The sequence below is a fragment of the Diceros bicornis genome, chromosome 6 (assembly GCF_020826845.1).
Source record: "Diceros bicornis minor isolate mBicDic1 chromosome 6, mDicBic1.mat.cur, whole genome shotgun sequence".
In the NCBI taxonomy this organism is placed as follows: domain Eukaryota; kingdom Metazoa; phylum Chordata; class Mammalia; order Perissodactyla; family Rhinocerotidae; genus Diceros; species Diceros bicornis.
This window is the reverse complement of record NC_080745.1, coordinates 68,875,038-68,893,681: the sequence shown is the minus strand read 5'-3', so window position 1 is coordinate 68,893,681 and position 18,644 is coordinate 68,875,038. Positions and strand designations below refer to the sequence as shown.

The window sequence follows — 18,644 nt, the reverse complement described above, 5'->3', positions numbered from 1 at the left end:
TCTTATGTCCATCAATGGAGTGAGATTTTTAAAAGATATTCATTTGAAAAGCAGAATTGTATCTCTTCGCCTCTGTATGCTCTCCCTTAGAGCTAAGGCACAGACCTAAGTCAGAACTAAACTAAAGCAGACATTCAGCTCCTGATGGGTGCCCGTCGGAGAATCAAAGAGGGCCTGCTTTACTCTCAGCCCCTGCAAAACACCCACAGACATCAGATCAGAGTTTACATGGGGACAGTGAGGCGAGGAGTCCTGCTTCAAACTTGGATAGAAACTCAGACTGGTGAAACTGATCCAACCTAAGAACTGACCACGTTCTTAGATTATGCCTGACCAAAAGAAACCTGTGTCTGCATGGTTTGGCTCATTTGCAGCAAGACTTAACCAAACATGGCTGGAAACAAGCAGCCTAATCACAAAGCTGGTGCCCGAGCTTCCCCACCCCCAAATTATGAAAATTGAGGATGCCAAAGGAAGCAAGCAGGCGAGCCCATGGCTGGGGTGTTGTAGAGACAAGAACCTCTGAGGCGATCAACCCTAGGGCATTGGTATTCCTGGCTGTCAAACTGTTTGGCCTTTCTGTACTAACAGATCAATAGCTAGCGGACGGTTTTCTCACATTTTGGCCTTTTTGTGGTTGTTTTGTTTTACAACGTAAAGTGTACAGAAATTGGAGTAATAGGAGCTGTAAAAATACTTGTGATTCCTTAGCCAAAGTATAGGAACATTTATTCCTAAAACAGACAATAGAGAGAAAAACACTGAGCTTCTCCACTCCCTTCTTTGTATCAAAGACCAAGTGTTTCATGAGTCAGTAGAACAGGATAAGGTCAATGTGATGGTGTACTACCGCTAACGGTGGTCTGCCCTTGTTTGTGGGAGTGTTACAGCACATCATCGTTGGAATAGCTTTAGGTGGAGGTGACATCACTTAAATGAAGTGGGGAGGAAAAAAACTCATAAAAGTAGAAAACTGATTTTGAATTGTGTTTCTTGCGTAAGAAAATGACACGGGATCATTTTTATATCTTCAAAAGAACATTTGCCATGAAATAACCACGAAGCAGCCCCTTAGAATTATGGATGGAAATTAGCATAATATTGGAATTGAGAATTTGAGTGACTTGCTCGTTCTTAGTTCTAGTGAAGTGGCCCAAACATCTAAGAAGTTAAAAATTATGCTATTTGACTGTGCTTGCATCAAGTAGTGTTTTTGAGAGAGCACACTGCGAGCACTGTTGGGAGTGGCAGGCTCGGGCATGTACCAGGCACGTAACGTCCCTTTCTCTAATGTTAGCTACACTTTTTAAACCATCGGCATTTAAAATGTTTCAAAAGGAAGTCCTGTGGGAATATCGTAGGATATCATGGGAATATTGGATGATCCAGTGCAGGTTTGTGCCTCAGCCACAGTTTTCCACTTGATAACTCACAGAAAGCTACCTCTTACATTTGGTTTAAAGGAATCCGTCTCCCAACACATCCCTGCCACTTCAGACTACCCATGTGGGACAGAACTTTGGCAAAGTCAACAGAGCTCCATCCTGTACATTTCAGGCCCAAGAAATCTTTCTGTACGGCCATGGGACACAGCCATGGGCTTCAGGCTGAGAGACAGGCAAGGCCCATCTACCTGCACCTACCCAGGGCACATTCTATCCCAGAGTACCTTTCCATGAGAAGCCCCCAGGCCCTGGAGGGGAGCATCTGATTTCTTAGCAGACTGTCTCTTCGTACCCTCTGGAAGTTAGGGAATCCTTGGCTTTTTGCGGCAGGTCTTGAGGCTCCGTCATTGGGACTTAAGGAAAAGATGGCAGGGGGCCTAGAAATGTCTCTTATTTTTCTGGGTACAGACAGAACAAGAAAACACATGCCAAGGGCCAGCCCTGGTGGCCTAGCGGTTAAGTTCAGCACTCTCCACTTTGGCGGCCTGGATTCCATTCCCAGGTGCAGACCTACACCACTCATCTGTCAGTGGCCATGCTGTGGCAGCGGCTCACATACAAAAGAAGATTGGCAGTGGATGTTAGCTCAGGGTGAATATTCCTCAGGAAAAAAAAAAAAGAAAACACATGCCAGGTTTGCTGCCTGGACACTGAGACTCTTACTAAACAGAGCTGTCATCAGTCTGCCTTAATGGCTATAAGTGCAATAAATCCAGCCAATCCCAAATTTATAGCTTCCGGCAGCAACTTTCAATTAAGAGTCAAAATAAGCAATAACTTGTGGGAAGCAAAAGTTTCCATGGATTGTTATAAACAGTTCCTTTCAAGATAATATTTCATATTAGTTCAGGTGCCATCCTAGGTGGCTCCCCACCTGCAGCCATGTGCATTTGAATGTTGAATCTTCAAAATGCCTCCTGGTCCACAGCTAATGACCAATTTGAAAAAAAAAAAAAAAGGTAGAGGGGGCAATTAATACTTAAACAAAGGATTTCAAAGAAGGTATCTGGTTGTATGTAGGTTTGCATGATGTAAATCATACAGGTTATATAGCTGAAATGCAGACATAGTCACAGGCCAGGTTTGGCCTTCTAATGAGTCTGGACTCCCTTGTTAAATTGTTTATGGAGCCCCACCTCTTGGCTCTGAGAAACATACCTGCAAAGACCTTCTGTGGCTTCTCAGATCCAGCAAGGAGTTTTTCCATGATGGCTCATTCTTTGCCTAGAGCTGCATTTAAGAAACTCTGATGAGCAAGAAGTTGGCACATTCCACCAGGCCCTGAAGCTGCTTGTGCCGACCTTGGTTCATTCTACCAGGTAGTTGACCCAAGCTGGTCTCATGTGGTCTTGGTTTTCAGTGTGGAAGTCACCCAAAGTGACTTTTGCCTTTGTTGACCCCTTCCTTCATAAAAAAAAAAAAAATTTAAATTATATTTTATAACTGCATTGGAAGAATATAATTCAGGTTGGATTGCATTCATTTTTCCTTCTGATTTTAAAACTATTTTATTTCTTTTTGTGTGTGTGTGTGAGGAAGATCAGCCCTGAGCTAACATCCGTGCCAATCCTCCTCTTTTTGCTGAGGAAGACCGGCTCTGAGCTAACATCTATTGCCAATCCTCCTCCTTTGTTTTTCCCCAAAGCCCCAGTAGATAGTTGTATGTCATAGTTGCACATCCTTCTAGTTGCTGTATGTGGGATGCGGCCTCAGCATGGCCAGACAAGCGGTGTGTCAGTGCACGCCCGGGATCCGAACCCGGGCTGCCAGTAGCGGAGCGGGAGCACATAACCGCTAAGCCACAGGGCCAGCCCCTTCCTTCTGATTTTAAAAAGAAATTAAAACCCTTTTGTGGTCCCCTAAAAGTATGATAGGACTAGGCACTGTGCCCATTGCGCCTAATGGATAAGTCAACCCTAAAGTCACCACGCAGGCAAAAAAGACTGAAAGGAGACATCTAGAGAGATCTTCAAGCAAGGGGCATCCTGGCCAGAAGTAGCTCGCCCCAGAAGTCTAGAATCCAGGTTGAACTGCATCCAAAAGATAAACCAGGAGGAAAGGAAGGTTGAGGGGTGGTGGGGAGAGAACCACAGGGAAAGCCAGATTTCAAGTCCTTCCAGAACCTGAGACTGGGAACTACAGCCAAAAGAGCCCAGTTGGGACTGGGATCCTTGCTGTGCTCTCCTGTGTATTTAAGCCCAAACCCCGCACCCCAGAGCCCCCATGTCAGCCCTGCTTCATTCCTTCAAGACACAGTGGACAGGATTGCAATGATTTTCCTTTCCAGAAGCAGAGTGAGAGTGAAGGGAGAACATAGAGAACATGTGCAAATATGTATTTTCCTATGTAATTCCGTAGAGTTTACATATATTTTCTTCCTATATTTTTCTTACTTATGTCTGCAAATAAGCATACAAGGTCTGGTTTGTTACAAAGAGAAAGTTTCGTATTGTGAAAAAGTGCAAAGTTCTATACGTATGACCATTATAATGATTTTTTTCCTGATTTAAAACATCATTCTCACATCCAAACTCTAAATAATGAAGCATGAATATCTTATATCTGTCGAGCTCCATATGGAACACTGAATATTATGGGATACGTCAAAATAAATTAGCCGAAAGTGCTAAATTCTTTGACAGAAATCCTTCAGCTGTTTGTTACTTTGGCAAAGAATGGAGCTTTCGCAGTCAAAGGTCAGGGCACCCCATCTTCTGTTTAAGCCCGTTAACACTCAGCAGGGAGCAGCCTGATCAATTAGATCCTGAAAAATAAGATCCCAGTACAAAGGAATAGAATCCGAAGTGGAACTATTAATTACTCTTTGTTATAACCGATACAAGAAGTGGGAGTGACTCGTAAAAACTCTGCACAAGAAAGAATTATACTTTGAGTTCTAGGAATCAAGTTTTTGGTTCTCAGCTTGAGTAGTAGAGACCTACACTTACTAAGTGATGGTGAGAGGCATGGCTGTTTATGGTTTCTGGCTTTTTCCGCAGGTGGCTATGGTATGGATATAACCAAGAAAAACACAAGAGATGGCACTGAAGTCACTGAAAGATGTAAGAACATGATATATATCATTATAAAAGTAGTAAAAAATTTGGAAACAGTAAATAATTCATTCTTAATTCCACCACAACTGTATCATTTTTTTTTTAGTTTTTTCTTTTTTGCTTTTTTTCACTGTATTGTTCAAAATGTATTCCTAAATATACTATTCCTTCCAATAAGATGCCTTTTGTTGATTTTTATTTTAACATACTTGTAATCAAAATGGGTTCTGCTTTTTCTTCAAAGATGAAAATTGCCATTTCAATGTATAGTTTTCATAACCAGCATTTTTAATGGCTGCATAATTTTCTGCTGAATGAATTTGCCTTGGTTTTTTTAACCATTTCCCTTTTTAGGGATACAGAACAGCAGAAATCCAAAAGAATAATATCCCACTTATGGCAGGGGCAAAGTTAAAATGACACTGGTGCCATCCACACTGAAAATTGAAAACAGTCACATTTCCTTTGTGAAACTGCCCAAATGATAAATTCAGAGACATTTAAACTGTCCCCTTAGCAGCTCTAACTCTTTCACTTATCCTGTGACTTTCATATATCTCCAATAAAAAAATTCTAGCACCACAGACTCGGAACTTTAGGTTAAGAAATAATTTATTTTTATGTGTCAAAGAATCCCAAATGTCCATACAATGAGAGGTTTAATGAAAGCTCAAGGACTATTATTCAAATCAAGCTGCCATTTTAGTCTGAAAAACCATTTCGTTGTATGCGTGGAATGCTGTTTCTGCTACATTCATAACCCCATGTTGCTGCTAGGACAACCAAACTCATTAGGAAAATGCAGTGTGAAGAGGGAGAGGGCAAGGGGGCAGCAGTAAGCCTGGTGTGGGATGGAGCAGCTGCCAGCAGCACAGCTTAAAGTGGCACAAAATGATCCATACCATCCTCTTCCATCCTCTTATCCTTTTACCACCGGTACCTACAGGCACGTGTGCACGCATACCGTACATACACATACACCTGGGCATGTGCGCACACACACGAGAAGCATTTAAAGACCAGTGACCTCAGCTAGATAGGTGCTTCTTTTGTGTGTGTGTGTGTGTGTGTGTGTGTGTGTGAGGAAGATCAGCCCTGAGCTAACATCCATGCTAATTCTCCTCTTTTTGCTGAGGAAGACCGGCCCTGAACTAACATCTATTGCCAATCCTTCTCCTTTTTTTCCCTTTTTCTCCCCAAAGCCCCAGTAGATAGTTGTATGTCATAGTTGCATATCCTTCTAGTTGCTGTATGTGGGACGCGGCCTCAGCATGGCCAGAGAAGCGGTGCGTCAGTGCGCGCCCGGGATCCGAACCCAGGCCGCCAGCAGCGGAGCACGTGCACTTAACCGCTAAGCCACGGGGCCGCCCCGATAGGTGCTTCTTTATGTCTGCCACAGAGGGAGGTAGTGGTAATAGACACAGTCAGAGCACAAATCTGGCCCGGCTATAGATTTAGGAATCTTTACCCATCTCCCCCTGCTGCTGCAGGGGAGACAGTGATTCAGGGAGGCAAAAGGTCTTTCTTCCAACTGGTGTTTAAAAATCACTGGAAGCTTTTATTACCTCCATAGACTCACCATCATTTGGAGTCTAGAGAAACTCAATTTGGGGAGGCAAAGGGACTGGGGGGTTCTTCAAGTCTGTCTTTGATGTTCACCTATCCTTGATTTCACCAAGCACCAAACGTGACTCAGTGACCCCCCCCCCTTCCTTCCTCCACCTCCTCACACTCAGGAATGGCCCTGGAGATTTTAGACTGAATTATGACGTCCTTGAGACAACCACCAATTCATAAAGAAGTACAAGGAAATTATCCACTTCACAGTGAAATCAGCCAGGCTGATGCATTGGCCCCAGATGGACTGGGTGGCCATTTGGAAGGGGCAGTACAGAGAAAGAATGTGACTTGAGACACTTGAGAGTGATTTGAGGGCCTGGTCCTCCTTCAAAGGCAAATCCAGGCCTGGACTAAATCTAATTGTTAAATGAGAGACATTGATGCCAAGACAAGTCATCTTCCAAATAAGTGGGTAACTAACTACTTTTGGTTGCAAAGGCATGTAAACTTATTTTCCAGGTACATTAAACCCCATTGTTATTGCACAGATTTTCATGTACAGTGGGTCAGATCACATACCTTAAAACACAAGTACATAAAAATCTATGTTGAACCTAATTTAATATGCTGAGCCTGTGAAAGATTTTAGACCTGGCCAAAACATAGAGATTTCAGTGCATTACATATCTCATCTTTTCATTGTCTTTTTCTAGTTATCACGGAAACAGTAACTACAAGACTTACATCCTTACCACCAAGTAAGTGACCACGTCATGATCTTTCTTCTCAGTAAGTTTTGTGTGAAGGTCTCCACGTGTAACCTTTCCCATAGGTGCTCACTCTCCAGTTGAGCAAATCCAAAACATCTGAAATCTTATGTTTAACGGCTGTATTGACATTAATTAATATACCACAAAATCCACCAGTTTGAAGTGTATAATTCAATGGTTGTTAGTATACTTACCAAGTTGTGCAGCCATTGCAACAATCTTATTTTAGAACATTTCCATCACCCTAAAAAGAAACCTCATGACCGTTAGCAGTCACTCCACATTCTCCCTCTTCTCTCCTCAGCCCCTGAAAACCACAAATCTATCTTCTGTCTCTGTAGATTTACCTGATCTGGACACTAAAATATCGGAAGTCTTCCAACCAGAGCATGGGGTGGGAGGAAGGAACCAGCAGTCAAGCTTCTGTTTGAATCCACTTGTCTTCTGGGGAGGGCCTTAGGTTTAGTGGATTCTGTAATCAAGATCTGAACTCTGAAGCTACCCCTGCACCTCCCAGGAAGCCTGGCTCACAGTGGTGGGGGAGGGGTGGGGAGGGATGGTGGTGTGGATTGAGGGTGGGAGAGCCCACCCATTAGCAGGTGAGGTTGGAGCATGACAGGCTGCTGGTGGAACACTAGCAGCACAGAGCTGTCACTCATCCTTCCAGCCCTCCAAGAGGCTGCCACATCTGGGCCACTGACCAGGCCTTTGAAAAGAGCAAGCCCAACACAGGGCCTGGCCTCAAGGAACTTCTCCTCATTCAGCTATCTTTTCTAATATTTAAGTTTCCCTAATAAGCAATTTACTATGCTCCACCCAGAAGACTTTCCTTTTAAATCAGGTAGAATATTTGCTCTTGACATTTGTATCAAAAATAAACAAAACGAGAGCTTGGCAGCTTGCACCAGGCAGTGCAGGTGGGACAGGGACCCCAAACCAAGAGCGTCTTGGATGGAAAGCCAGAGAAGGCTTCCAAGGAGATGAGGGGACCCTCTGGGCTGACTCCACTGGTAAATTGTCACCTGCTCCTTGTTTCTGCAGAAGGGGGAACCAGCAATGGCTATGCTAAAACGGGATCTCTTGGTGGAGGGAGGCGGCTGGAGAAGCAGAGCCTGATGCATGGCAGCAGCGGCTACATAAACTCAAGTAAGTGCCTGCTGGTGGGAGGGATAGAGGGAGAGCAGACAGATGGGGAGAGAGAAAGTCCTGCAGGGAGAGGGATGACGACAACTGTTCCTCATTGTTCCAAATGCCCCAAAGAGCTGTGTAATAGACACACAAGCCAACGAAAGTGAGACTTTCAAATCATCCGCGTTTGAAGCCTACTTAAAATGGGATCAATTTTCATTAAGTACCTAATATAAATAACAATAGTTAATTAAGTGTTATCGCACTGGGTCCACTTTTGCCCGCCGCCCAGAAAGCCAATCACGGAGATGACGATATTGCAGAGAGAGAGAGTTTAATCACAAGGCAGCCAAGTGAGGAAAAATGGGAGAACAAGTGTCAAATCCACCTCCCCGAAAATAGGGACTCAGGGGTGTTTATGGGAAGGGGAAGGTGGTCTGAAATGATTGGAGGTGAGGAGAGTGAGGTAATTGATGATCTGCGCAAGCGCAGTCAGCCTTCATGCCTCTTTGTAGGACACCTGTTCACAGAACGGCGGCATCAGCATGCCCTGAGGGTGGAGTTCCAACCTCTTGCTGTCAAAAGGGCCCAGTTGATGGGTTGGTGGTCTCAATCCAGCATGAAGTGGACAAGGGGTTCAGTTCCTGAAAAAAATAGCTCAAACACCCATTACCATGGCGACCCAGGCTCCAGGGGGATATTACCTATAGGAACCTAGAGGGAGTCAGATAGCATATTACCTAAAGAGCACAGTTAACAATGGGTAAGTTTATCATGCAGATTTAAGTCTTCATTTTCCATTCTGATAAGTTTCTAGGTTAGGCTATCCCTCCCTTCTTCCTGGTACAGGGAAAACATACCTTTACAAATGGAGATTTTCTTTACAAATGTAAATGTATTTTATAAAGAGTAACCAGAACTAAAAATGAGTTTAGCACAGACCCACTCAGACATCAGAGTTCTCTATGGTGATGGCCTGTCCTGGGGGCAGGCCTCCCATCACAAACTCCTTTGGTTAGTTAGTGGGGGTGGGGGCCTCTTCTGATCCCCCATAGTTACAGGCTGTTTAATCATCAATGGCTAACTCTTTGCCAGTTTCATAAGGCTTCACGGGAAGGTAGCTCCTTTCCCACTGAATCACTCTCCTTAAGCTATCTCTTTTAGAGAAGGGTGTGCACTCTGAGGGTTTACAATTTGAATTAACAACAACAAAAGAAACTTAAGGATTGGGTTACAGTGCTGAGGGAATCTGGTGACACGGGATCTGACACGGAGAGTTCCCCGGCAAGCATCCAAGCCAGGCCCATTGTTCCCAATGAAATACCCTTTCAGGGCCGGCCCCGTGGCTTAGCGGTTAAGTGCACACGCTCCGCTACTGGAGGCCCAGTTTGGATCCCGGGCGCGCACCCATGCACCGCTTCTCCAGCATGCTGAGGCCGCGTCCCACATGCAGCAACTAGAAGGATGTGCAACTATGACATACGACTATCTACCGGGGCTTTGGGGAAAAAAAGGAGGAGGATTGGCAATAGATGTTAGCTCGGAGCCAGTCTTCCCCAGCAAAAAGAGGAGGATTAGCACAGATGTTAGCTCAGGGCTGATCTTCCTCACAAAAAAAAAAAAGAAAGAAACACTCTTTCATGGTAGCTTTCAAGCTGAAACAAAACAAAGGAAACAAACGAACAAACCCACACACATAACCCCTGAAGCCACTTCAAAAATCTTGGAGCGATACTAAAAAAGGAGACCCAAGACATACAAACAGCCAGGTTGACCAAGAGAGGCGCCTGCCCCTACCTACGGAGGACGCTTCCATATGGACTATGTTCTAGTCTATCCAGCAGGGATCTGCGATTAAATGCCAGGTCCTCAGGAAAGCCCTGCTGAAGCCTCTCCATTTCCATGCACTGTTGCCATGAACGGAAAGGACCTCCCTGCCTTCCAGGGGTCAGCTTGGGAAGGGGAGTGGCAATAATATCGCCTTCCGTTTCTGAGCAGCCATGGGAATGTGGGGTGAACTTCTCCTGTCATGCCCTGCTGATGTCCTCTGGCCCCTCCAGAGGGCGCTCTTCCATAATGAGCAGCCTGAGTGCACTTAATGCAACTGGATGTCAATCTGCCAAAGTGCTCTGAGAATTGCCGCTTTTCCCCACTTGTAGGCGGAAGCACACGAGGCAATGCCTCCACCTCCAGTTACAGGAGGGCTCATTCACCTGCCTCCACGCTGCCCAACTCACCAGGCTCAACCTTTGAACGGAAAACTTACATCACCCGCCATGGAACCTACGAAGGTATCAGTCCCACAGACTTGAGAAGAGAACTACTCTCCTCCCCAAGTAACTTCTCTCATCCTTTAAAGATTTAAGTGTTCACCTGGGTCTGCCCCCTCACCTTTCTTTCCCCTCTTCCTTCATTTAGGGACTCATGTTACTTGGAGACTTCATTGATTTACCTACCCCTTCACTCATTCATTCATTCATTCATTCATCCATTCAGTCACTTTTTCAACTGGTATTTTATCAAATATTTGTCATGTGTTTAATACTGTGCAGAATGCCTGGATGGATGCTTAAATGAATCAGACATGGATCTTGTCTGCAAGGAGCCTATAGTCTAATAGACAAGTTAAGCTGACAAATAAAAACTATAATGCAAAGTAGAAGAGGATTATCATTTCTAGCTGAGTCTTCAGGGAAGCGTCTATAGGGGAGGTGGCATCTGATCTGGGCCTTTGTGATGTGTAAGATATTATACCCCATAGAAAGATGGGGCAATCCAGGCTGCAAGAGAAGCACCACAAGCAGAGACAGGCAGGATAGTCAGGGCTTAGGTAGTAAGCAGCATGGTACTTATGTCAAGAGAGATTGAGAGACTCAGATTCGGTGATAGACTATGATGTTTGGACTTTCTTCTGCACACAGTGAGAAGCCGCAGAGATTTTTGAATAAAAGAGTTGATTGTATTTGAGGTCTAGGACCTGAACTCTGGAAGCCATGTGCAGAAAGAACAGAGAGGAAAGAGGCTGAACACTGTGGCCAGTTAGAAGGTGCTCAATAGTCCAGGGAAAGGAAGACTTGGCTGGGACTAGGGTGGTAGCAATGGGAGAGGAAAGGAGGATCAGGAGGCGAAAGATATTGCAAAGGTGGAACTGACAGGTTTGACAATTGCTTAAATGTTGGGGGAAAGGGAGAAAAAGGAGTCAGCAATTCCACTGAGATTTCCACTGGTTGGGTTCATGGTGGTGCCAATGACTGAAACAGGAGAAGGCCAGGTGGAGGCCTCCACGTGGATGAGTTCAGTTATTTCATCCTGAAGCAGAGCCACTGGTACAGCTTTCAGGTGAGGGTACCAAGTAGGCAGCAGGATGCCCAGGACTTGAGCTTGGGGAAGAAGTAGGGCCAGATACTCAGTTTGGAGTCATTTACAAAGAGATGTTAGTGGAAGTTGGAAAACTGAAGGAGTGGGCCAAGGAAGAGGGTACAAAAGCAGAAAGGAGCAAAGGAAGATAAAGTTGGGGGAAGAAGGAAAAAGAAGAGCCAGAGTTCACAGAGAGGAGGAAGAGTCTCTGAGGGGCGGGAAGACCAGGAACAGGCAGCATCACTGAAGTCACCTCAAGACGGTGTTCAGAGTCAAGGAGGAGTAGGCGAGAGGAAGACATCTGGGTTCTGCTCCTAAGGTTACTGGAGTTCCTGGTGATCGCAGAAGCAACTTCAGCGAAAAACAGACAAGCCATGCGACAAATGGGTCCAATAATGAACGGAGGTGGGTTCTAGTGATGGAGAGCAGGATTAAGGGATGGGAACCCCAATAAATGATTTAAGACCCAGAGCTGCCAGGGGGTATCGAGGAGCCCAAAATCCAGGCCAGGTGGATTGTGTCGCCACACTGCTTTCTGATGGTAGGCCTGCATGGGGGCCGGTACCATCATTTTCACAGGGTACACAATCGAGACGAGCTTCACAGAGACACCCCGATGCTGACAGCACATTTATTTGACCAGGGACAGGTCACCTGCACCAGCACTGGTACAGGGCAAATGCAGTCAGCAAAGTGGGAAAAAAAAAAAAAGAAATAAAAACCTTCTGCTTTCCTTTGTTCAAACCCTGACCCACAGAAGTAGATCAGTGGCAGAGCGGAGCGCCACAACTACGTCCAGTAGGCGCGTGGTGTTTAAATCATGAGCCTGCTGAAGAGCACATCGCTTCCTCCTGGACACCCAGGCTGTGAAGTTCAGAGAGGAGCAACCCGCACAACCCGCCCTCTCAGAAGCCCTTTGGGCTTAAGCAGCCATTTGTACTGAGTGTTTTATCCCCTCTCCAGGGAGCTCCAGTGGCAACTCTTCTCCGGAGTACCCTCGGAAGGAATTTGGTATGTCCTTTCCCTATTTTCTGAAGAAATGATCAAATTGCCTAGCGAGGAGGGAGGAGTGAACATCATGAGTTAAATGGATTTTTCTAAAGGAGTTTGACCCCTGCTGACCTGTTTTTCCCTTGCTCCTTATCCTGAAGCACCTTAAGGGACTGTCAGCCACATTAACGTGCTGCGGTAAACCTGTGCTAGTGACATTACCGAAATAGCAAGCTATTCATACAACGCTCAAGCTTGGACAGATAAGCCCTAAGGCCAAGCAACAATAGTAGGGTTTTTCCTTCCACAGGATGCACAGAGACCTCCCAGCAAAGAGGAGCAGGGGTTAGAACCCACAAGCGCCAAACATCCCAGCACCTCCACCACAGCCAACTTCAGAGGGGCATGTTTTATGCCAAGTGAAACTCTAGCTAGGCTATATCTTCACTTGGCCATAAGTCTTTGGTCCATATTCTTGGATTCTCACTGTGCATATGAATTGATGATATAATCATTGATTGTACAGTGATTATAACTTTATTTATTTGCTTACAGTGGGAAAACCAAGGCATTCTCTAACAAAAACCTAAAGGGAAGATTTAGCAGTCTTTTGATACATATTTGATCAGTATATTCAGCCAGTCCAAATGGATCGTGCTCCCAAACGATTTACTTATTAACTTAACACTCTAAGTGTGAGCTGACTTAACATTCATTTAGCTAACTTAACACCCTAAATGCACTGGGGCCTTGCAAAACTTTCTCTGCCCTTCGGCTATGTGGTTGTCATTGATTAAGCATCCACCAGCCATAAAGTCTCCTATCTGGATATAAACGCACTAGGAAAACAACTTCTTCCACCTACCCAAATAGATCTACCTCCATGTCAAAAATATTTAGCATGCCACCTATTCTATGTGCCTAAGATTACTTTTCTTTGTTTCTCAGCATCTTCTTCAACCAGAGGGAGGAGCCAAACACGAGGTGAGCTCTGTCACTAGATCCAGTTCAGTTCATTCAACAAGTATTTCCTGAGCATCTGACGTGTGTCCGGCCTTGAGTCAGGAAATGTGAGGAGTACAGAAGAATGAATAAGGCATAGTTTCTGCCCTCAAGGAGTTTACAGCATCCTAGGAATCTTTTGCTGGCTCTACCAGGATGAGAAGGGTAGATTTAGACAGTGATCTAACAAGCATGTGGAGGCAGGGGTGAAGACACACGGTAAGGACCTGGGGAGTAGTTTGGTCTGCTCTGGATTCTCTGAAGATGCTGCCGCCACATCTGGTTTCACTTCTAATCTCCCGCTTGACTTGAACAAGATGCACTGTAGTTGCCTTTATGCATCAGAACTGAGAAAAGGCCCTTCTTTTTCAAATTATTCCAGGGGACAAAGGGCTCCATGACAGTTCTGCACTCTCCGCATCTGCCCATGGATAAGGCTCTAGGAGGGACATGTGGTCCTGGGGAAAGCTGCCCTTGATAAATCTGGTGAAAGTGGCGAGGAGCATGTGTCAGGGCTGTGCTGAAGGCAGAATTCCTCAGAGGCTCTGCGAGTTCTCAACGACCAGTCTAGACTTCCCAGGGGCCTCGTTGCATCAGGAACTTGAAAGTTAGGAACATACCAACCAGCCACAGCTTTAAGCTGATAGTTGAAGGATGCCAATGTTCCCCCTGAAGCTAACTAATAATGTTAAACCAAAAACTTCCTGCCCTGAAGAGGCCAAAATGGCTAAGTAAACACCATAGGTTTTAGAATTCTCTCACTAATGCCTGAGAGACCCTGGAGGCAGGAGAGCAGCTTGGTTCAAGCAATTGGAAAGGGCAACGGAAAAGGGGTTGGTCGTTGCTGATGACGATGGAGCCTCCCAGCTCAGCCTGAGATTTCATCAGAACGTCTCCAGGTGGCTGGGAGGTGTGCAGGGGGTAGGTCGGGGTGTGGGGAGAGGATCTCTCCTTTGAAGCAGCACTCATTCTTGGCACACTTAGGTTTCCTGTTCCCAGGACACAGAGATCTCAGAGCAGGCCAAAGATATATCGGCTGCTCAGAGCTCAGTGTCAGGCACTATGATCCACGCTCCTTCATTCACAGCCTCTCTGTCTCTTCCCTTGTACAGAGAGCGAGATCCGGGTTCGACTGCAGAGCGCATCCCCATCCACCCGATGTAAGTGGTTACTGTCCTCCTGAAAAGAAAGAATCCAGGAATCCTGGGCTACCGCTCTGTGTGTGTGTGTGTGTGTATGTGTGCACGTGTGTGTGTGTGCACCTGTGTGTACCTTCACTCAATCATAAAACGTCTCTAACGGCCTTTTGGGAGTCAGACGCTGGGCTAGGAGCCGGGGGTAAGGAGCTGAGTAAGTCACAGTCCCTGCTTAGGTTCACAGACTAATGGGGAGACAGTAAACCAGCCAACCAGGAGAAGCTCCCTGGGGTAGTGTCGCTTGAAGGGACTGAAGGGTGGATGGGTTCACTCAGCCGATCCGACGTATGATGAGAAGTTGGAGGAGCATTCAGTGCGGCTGAAGGAACAGGAGCAGGAGGGGACACAACGGGATAGCTAAGCTCAAAGAAGGGTCAGAAGTGGAGTGTGAGAGTTTGAACTTGATCTCAAATGCAGAGATTCCCCAGTCTCTGTCCACTGATTATGTTAGACTCCTTTAGTTCTTCTTAGGGGTTATTTGACATTGTGAAATGAGCCCGACTTTTAGGGCAGGAGCCAAGTACAAAGAGTAGGAAGAGAAAATGCTGCATGAGGCGGCTCAGCCTCATGGGGCTCACCCGAAGAGCTCAATGCCTAGAGTCATGGGGTCTGACTCCAGACCTGACGCTGTCTCACCTGAGTCCCTCCAGGCTTGGGAAGGGCTGAGCCCAAAGGATGGAGCTTTCAGGGGTGGGGGTGCCTGGATGGTCTTCCAGCTCGTGTTGCCTGTGAATCTGTCTGTCTCCTCTTACACTCTGCCCATCACGATGCCTCCCTCCTTTCCTGTCTGCCACGTTGAGAAGCACAGGGAGCTTGCTCCACTAGATCACCTTGTTACAAATAATGTCAGCCAGACAGACATGAAATTAACTCACATGAAAGCAGCATAATATTTAGGGGTTATGGGTCACAGATCCCTTTTGACACTCCAGAGCATACAAGGTCAGGGATCCGACTCCCGAGGCGTCCTGTGCAGGGGATGAGACCACTGTTGAACCACTCGTTTCAAGGGGTCTGGTTCTCTAACTGCCCCGGGGTGTAGATCCTCCCCCCATCCAGGACGACAGGGTCTTGCAGCACAGAATCATCCCTGTGGTGTGTGATGAGGTCTAATTAGGAATATCTGCCCAGGACTTTGACCTCCTTGTAGAGGCACTGTATTTATGAGGCCATTAACATTACAAAGTGCCAGGTTGATAAGTGCTATAAATTGACAAAATGCAAAAATTATAAGGCTAACCAAAAATGTCACAGCCTGTGACGCGGATGCCATCCTCCCGGTATTCAGAAGCCTTAAATGTTCCTCCCGCTGCAGTTGGACTCAGGAAAGAATCCGGGGCCTAATGGAAAATTTGGGGATTCTATTACAGGGACAGAATTGGATGAGGTTAAGCGTTTGCTCAAGGGGAGCCGATCAGCAAGCGTGAGCCCCACCCGGAATTCCTCCAACACCCTCCCCATCCCCAAGAAAGCCACTGTGGAGACCAAAACGGTAACGGCGAGCTCCCAGTCAGGTAAGCCCCGCAGCCTGGGCTGCCATGGAGGAAGGGAGCAAGGTGGCAGATTTGCCCTGGCGCAGGAATTCAGCCATACCCGGGCAGGCCTGTCGGTCTGTGGCAGGGACTTCACAAAGCACTGAGCATTTGCTCTTCTTGCGGTGTGAAAATGTGGGCCGCGCTCTTCTGACTCCAGTCTGGTCAACCCTCCCACGTGCTGGCTGCAGTCTGGCTCTATATCCTAGAGATTCTCTCCCAGCAAATTCTTGACGTCTCCTGGGAACATGTTGGCCAGGTTCCCCAAATGAAGACTGTTGGGCAAAGTTGTAGTATTTTCATTCATTCATTCATTCATTCATTCAGTGAATATTGATTACACGCCTCCTCTATGCCAAGCAGCAGGCACTGAGGAAAGGCAATGAGCAAGACAGACACAGCCACTGCCCTCGTGGAGGTGAAGGCCTCTGGGGGAAGCCAGACAGATAACCTAGAGATGGTAGTCAAGTAGATTCTGTGGGAGGCACAAAGGTGAATGAGCAGATCATTGGAGGGCGATAAGGAAAGAAGCCAGTTCTGCTATGCTGCGAAGATTTCTTGTCATTCACCACTGAAAAAAAACCTGGAGAGTGTGATCTTCCTTTTGTTTTTTAATATAAAACCAAAACCTTGGGCCGGCCCGGTGGCTTAGCGGTTAAGTGCGCGTGCTCCGCTGCTGGCGGCCCGGGGTTCGGATCCCGGGCGCGCACCGACGCACCGCTTCTCCGGCCATGCTGAGGCCGCGTCCCACATACAGCAACTAGAAGGATGTGCAGCTATGACATACAACTATCTACTGGGGCTTTGGGGGAAAAATAAATAAATAAAATCTTTAAAATAAATAAATAAATAAAACCAAAACCTCAGGGCACTTTATGACCTGCGTGGCTAGCTCCCTCTCATATAATAAATAGGCAGAATTGCCTTCATTTTTGAAGAAGCACCAAAACCGCCTCTTGGGGGCAGAGTGCCCGTTGGCTCTGGCTGGCACATAGGAATGTTTAAGGAGGGTTTAACAGGAGAGGGCTGCCATCCGTGCAGTGTGGCCTTGGAATCAAGGGCCTCCCTACCTGCGTTGGCTATATGCCTAGAATTCTACTGTAAGGTACTCGCTGCAGGGGCCTCATTCACTGCTTCCTGGCATCTTTGAAGGTAGAGTCAGCAACAGATAGAGAGTGAGACCCCATTGGTGGGAACAGCACACCAGGAAGTGGGGAGAGGGGCTTAGAAGGAGAAATGGGCAGATCCCAGAGCAAAATTTACCTACTTCAAATTTCACCAAGAAACAGCAAGAATTTCTAATCCAAGAGATCAAGTTTTCAGAGCAGCTCCAAGGTTTCAGATGGAAGTGGGATGACCAACTGCCCCGGTTTGCCCCAGACTGAGGGAGTTTCCAGGATGTGGGACCTTCAGGGCTAAACCAGGAAAGTCCCAGCAAACTGAGCCCACTGGATTACCCCAGCACAGGGTGCTGATTTATCTCTCACTGGGGCGTGTGCCTGCCTGTGTCTGTTTCCAGTGTCCGGCACCTATGACACAACCATCCTGGATGCCAACCTTCCCTCCCACGTGTGGTCCTCCACCTTGCCGGCGGGGTCTTCCATGGGGACCTATCACAACAACGTGACAGCCCAGAGCTCGTCCCTCCTCAACACCAATGCCTATTCTGCAGGATCGGGTACGTGACTCGAGGCGCACATCCCCTCTCCTTCTTGAACCCTCCACACATTTACCTGGAGCTGAATGACCTCTCCTGTATTTGCCATCCCCAAAGCTTCCTAAAGGGGCTTTCTGTGGCCAAGAGTCCCAAGATTTTTCCACTGGAACTTCAGTCCAATTCAATCTCTAAGTTGTTTCTTTTGGTGGGTCCCCTACAGAAAGGACTATATAGCACTGTGTATCAGAAAAAATGTAATGGGAAAGAGCATGAAACAGATGCAAGGAACCTAGTTTCACTCCACATGGATTAACTGTGTGACCTTGAGCAAGTCATTTAACTTCTCTGGGCTTCCAGTGCCTTCTCTGTAAAACGGTCACTAACAAGAGGGGCTTTGGTAGAAACAAATGTCCACTCAAGGCGTGACCGACCTACGTCCGCCCCTTGGCTATAACTCAAGGTTCACCATAGACTAATGTTTGGTTCTATGCTGCAAGGCAAGAGCCTAAAGTTTTCTCTAAAAAGAAAAATGTAACACAATATAAAAATGCAACGCTGGCATTTCTCCCAGTGCGTCTTTAGCCCTGTTCTGGGCTGGACATCCCTCTTACCAGCCTTCCTCCTCCTCTGCAGTCTTTGGAGTTCCCAATAACATGGCGTCCTGCGCTTCCACTCTGCACCCCGGGCTCAGCACCAGCTCCTCAGGTCAGTGCTCGCCAGCTTGAGTCACCTTTTCCAGGTGGTCTGCTTGAAAAAATAGGGATGCTCTCTCCTGGCGAGGAAAACGGAATGGTTTCTAGAGAAGATGTCCTTTCTGCCCAAGAGTGTGAGGACTTTCCTGCATGCACACGCAGGCAGCACAGAAGCAGCAGCCAAGGGGATGCTTAGAAAGCGCAGAGCCTGCTCTCGGTCATAGAGACAGCTCGGCCCTGAGGGAAAGTTCTAGAGGGA

General features: G+C 46.7%; 1 protein-coding gene across 2 annotated transcripts in view; it reads left to right on the top strand.

The window, feature by feature from the left end:
- The window catches only part of COL17A1 (collagen type XVII alpha 1 chain), a 52,613-nt gene that overhangs the window by 1,079 nt on the left and 32,890 nt on the right, over positions 1-18,644 (top strand). For both annotated transcript variants that reach the window (XM_058543929.1, XM_058543928.1), the window contains exons 2-11: positions 4,445-4,507; positions 6,775-6,819; positions 7,873-7,977; positions 10,119-10,250; positions 12,280-12,327; positions 13,255-13,290; positions 14,421-14,468; positions 15,875-16,018; positions 17,556-17,714; positions 18,327-18,398. In XM_058543929.1, the coding sequence (XP_058399912.1) occupies positions 4,456-4,507; positions 6,775-6,819; positions 7,873-7,977; positions 10,119-10,250; positions 12,280-12,327; positions 13,255-13,290; positions 14,421-14,468; positions 15,875-16,018; positions 17,556-17,714; positions 18,327-18,398 (841 nt within the window). In that variant the 5' untranslated portion in view covers positions 4,445-4,455. The remainder of the gene's footprint in view (positions 1-4,444; positions 4,508-6,774; positions 6,820-7,872; positions 7,978-10,118; positions 10,251-12,279; positions 12,328-13,254; positions 13,291-14,420; positions 14,469-15,874; positions 16,019-17,555; positions 17,715-18,326; positions 18,399-18,644) is intronic.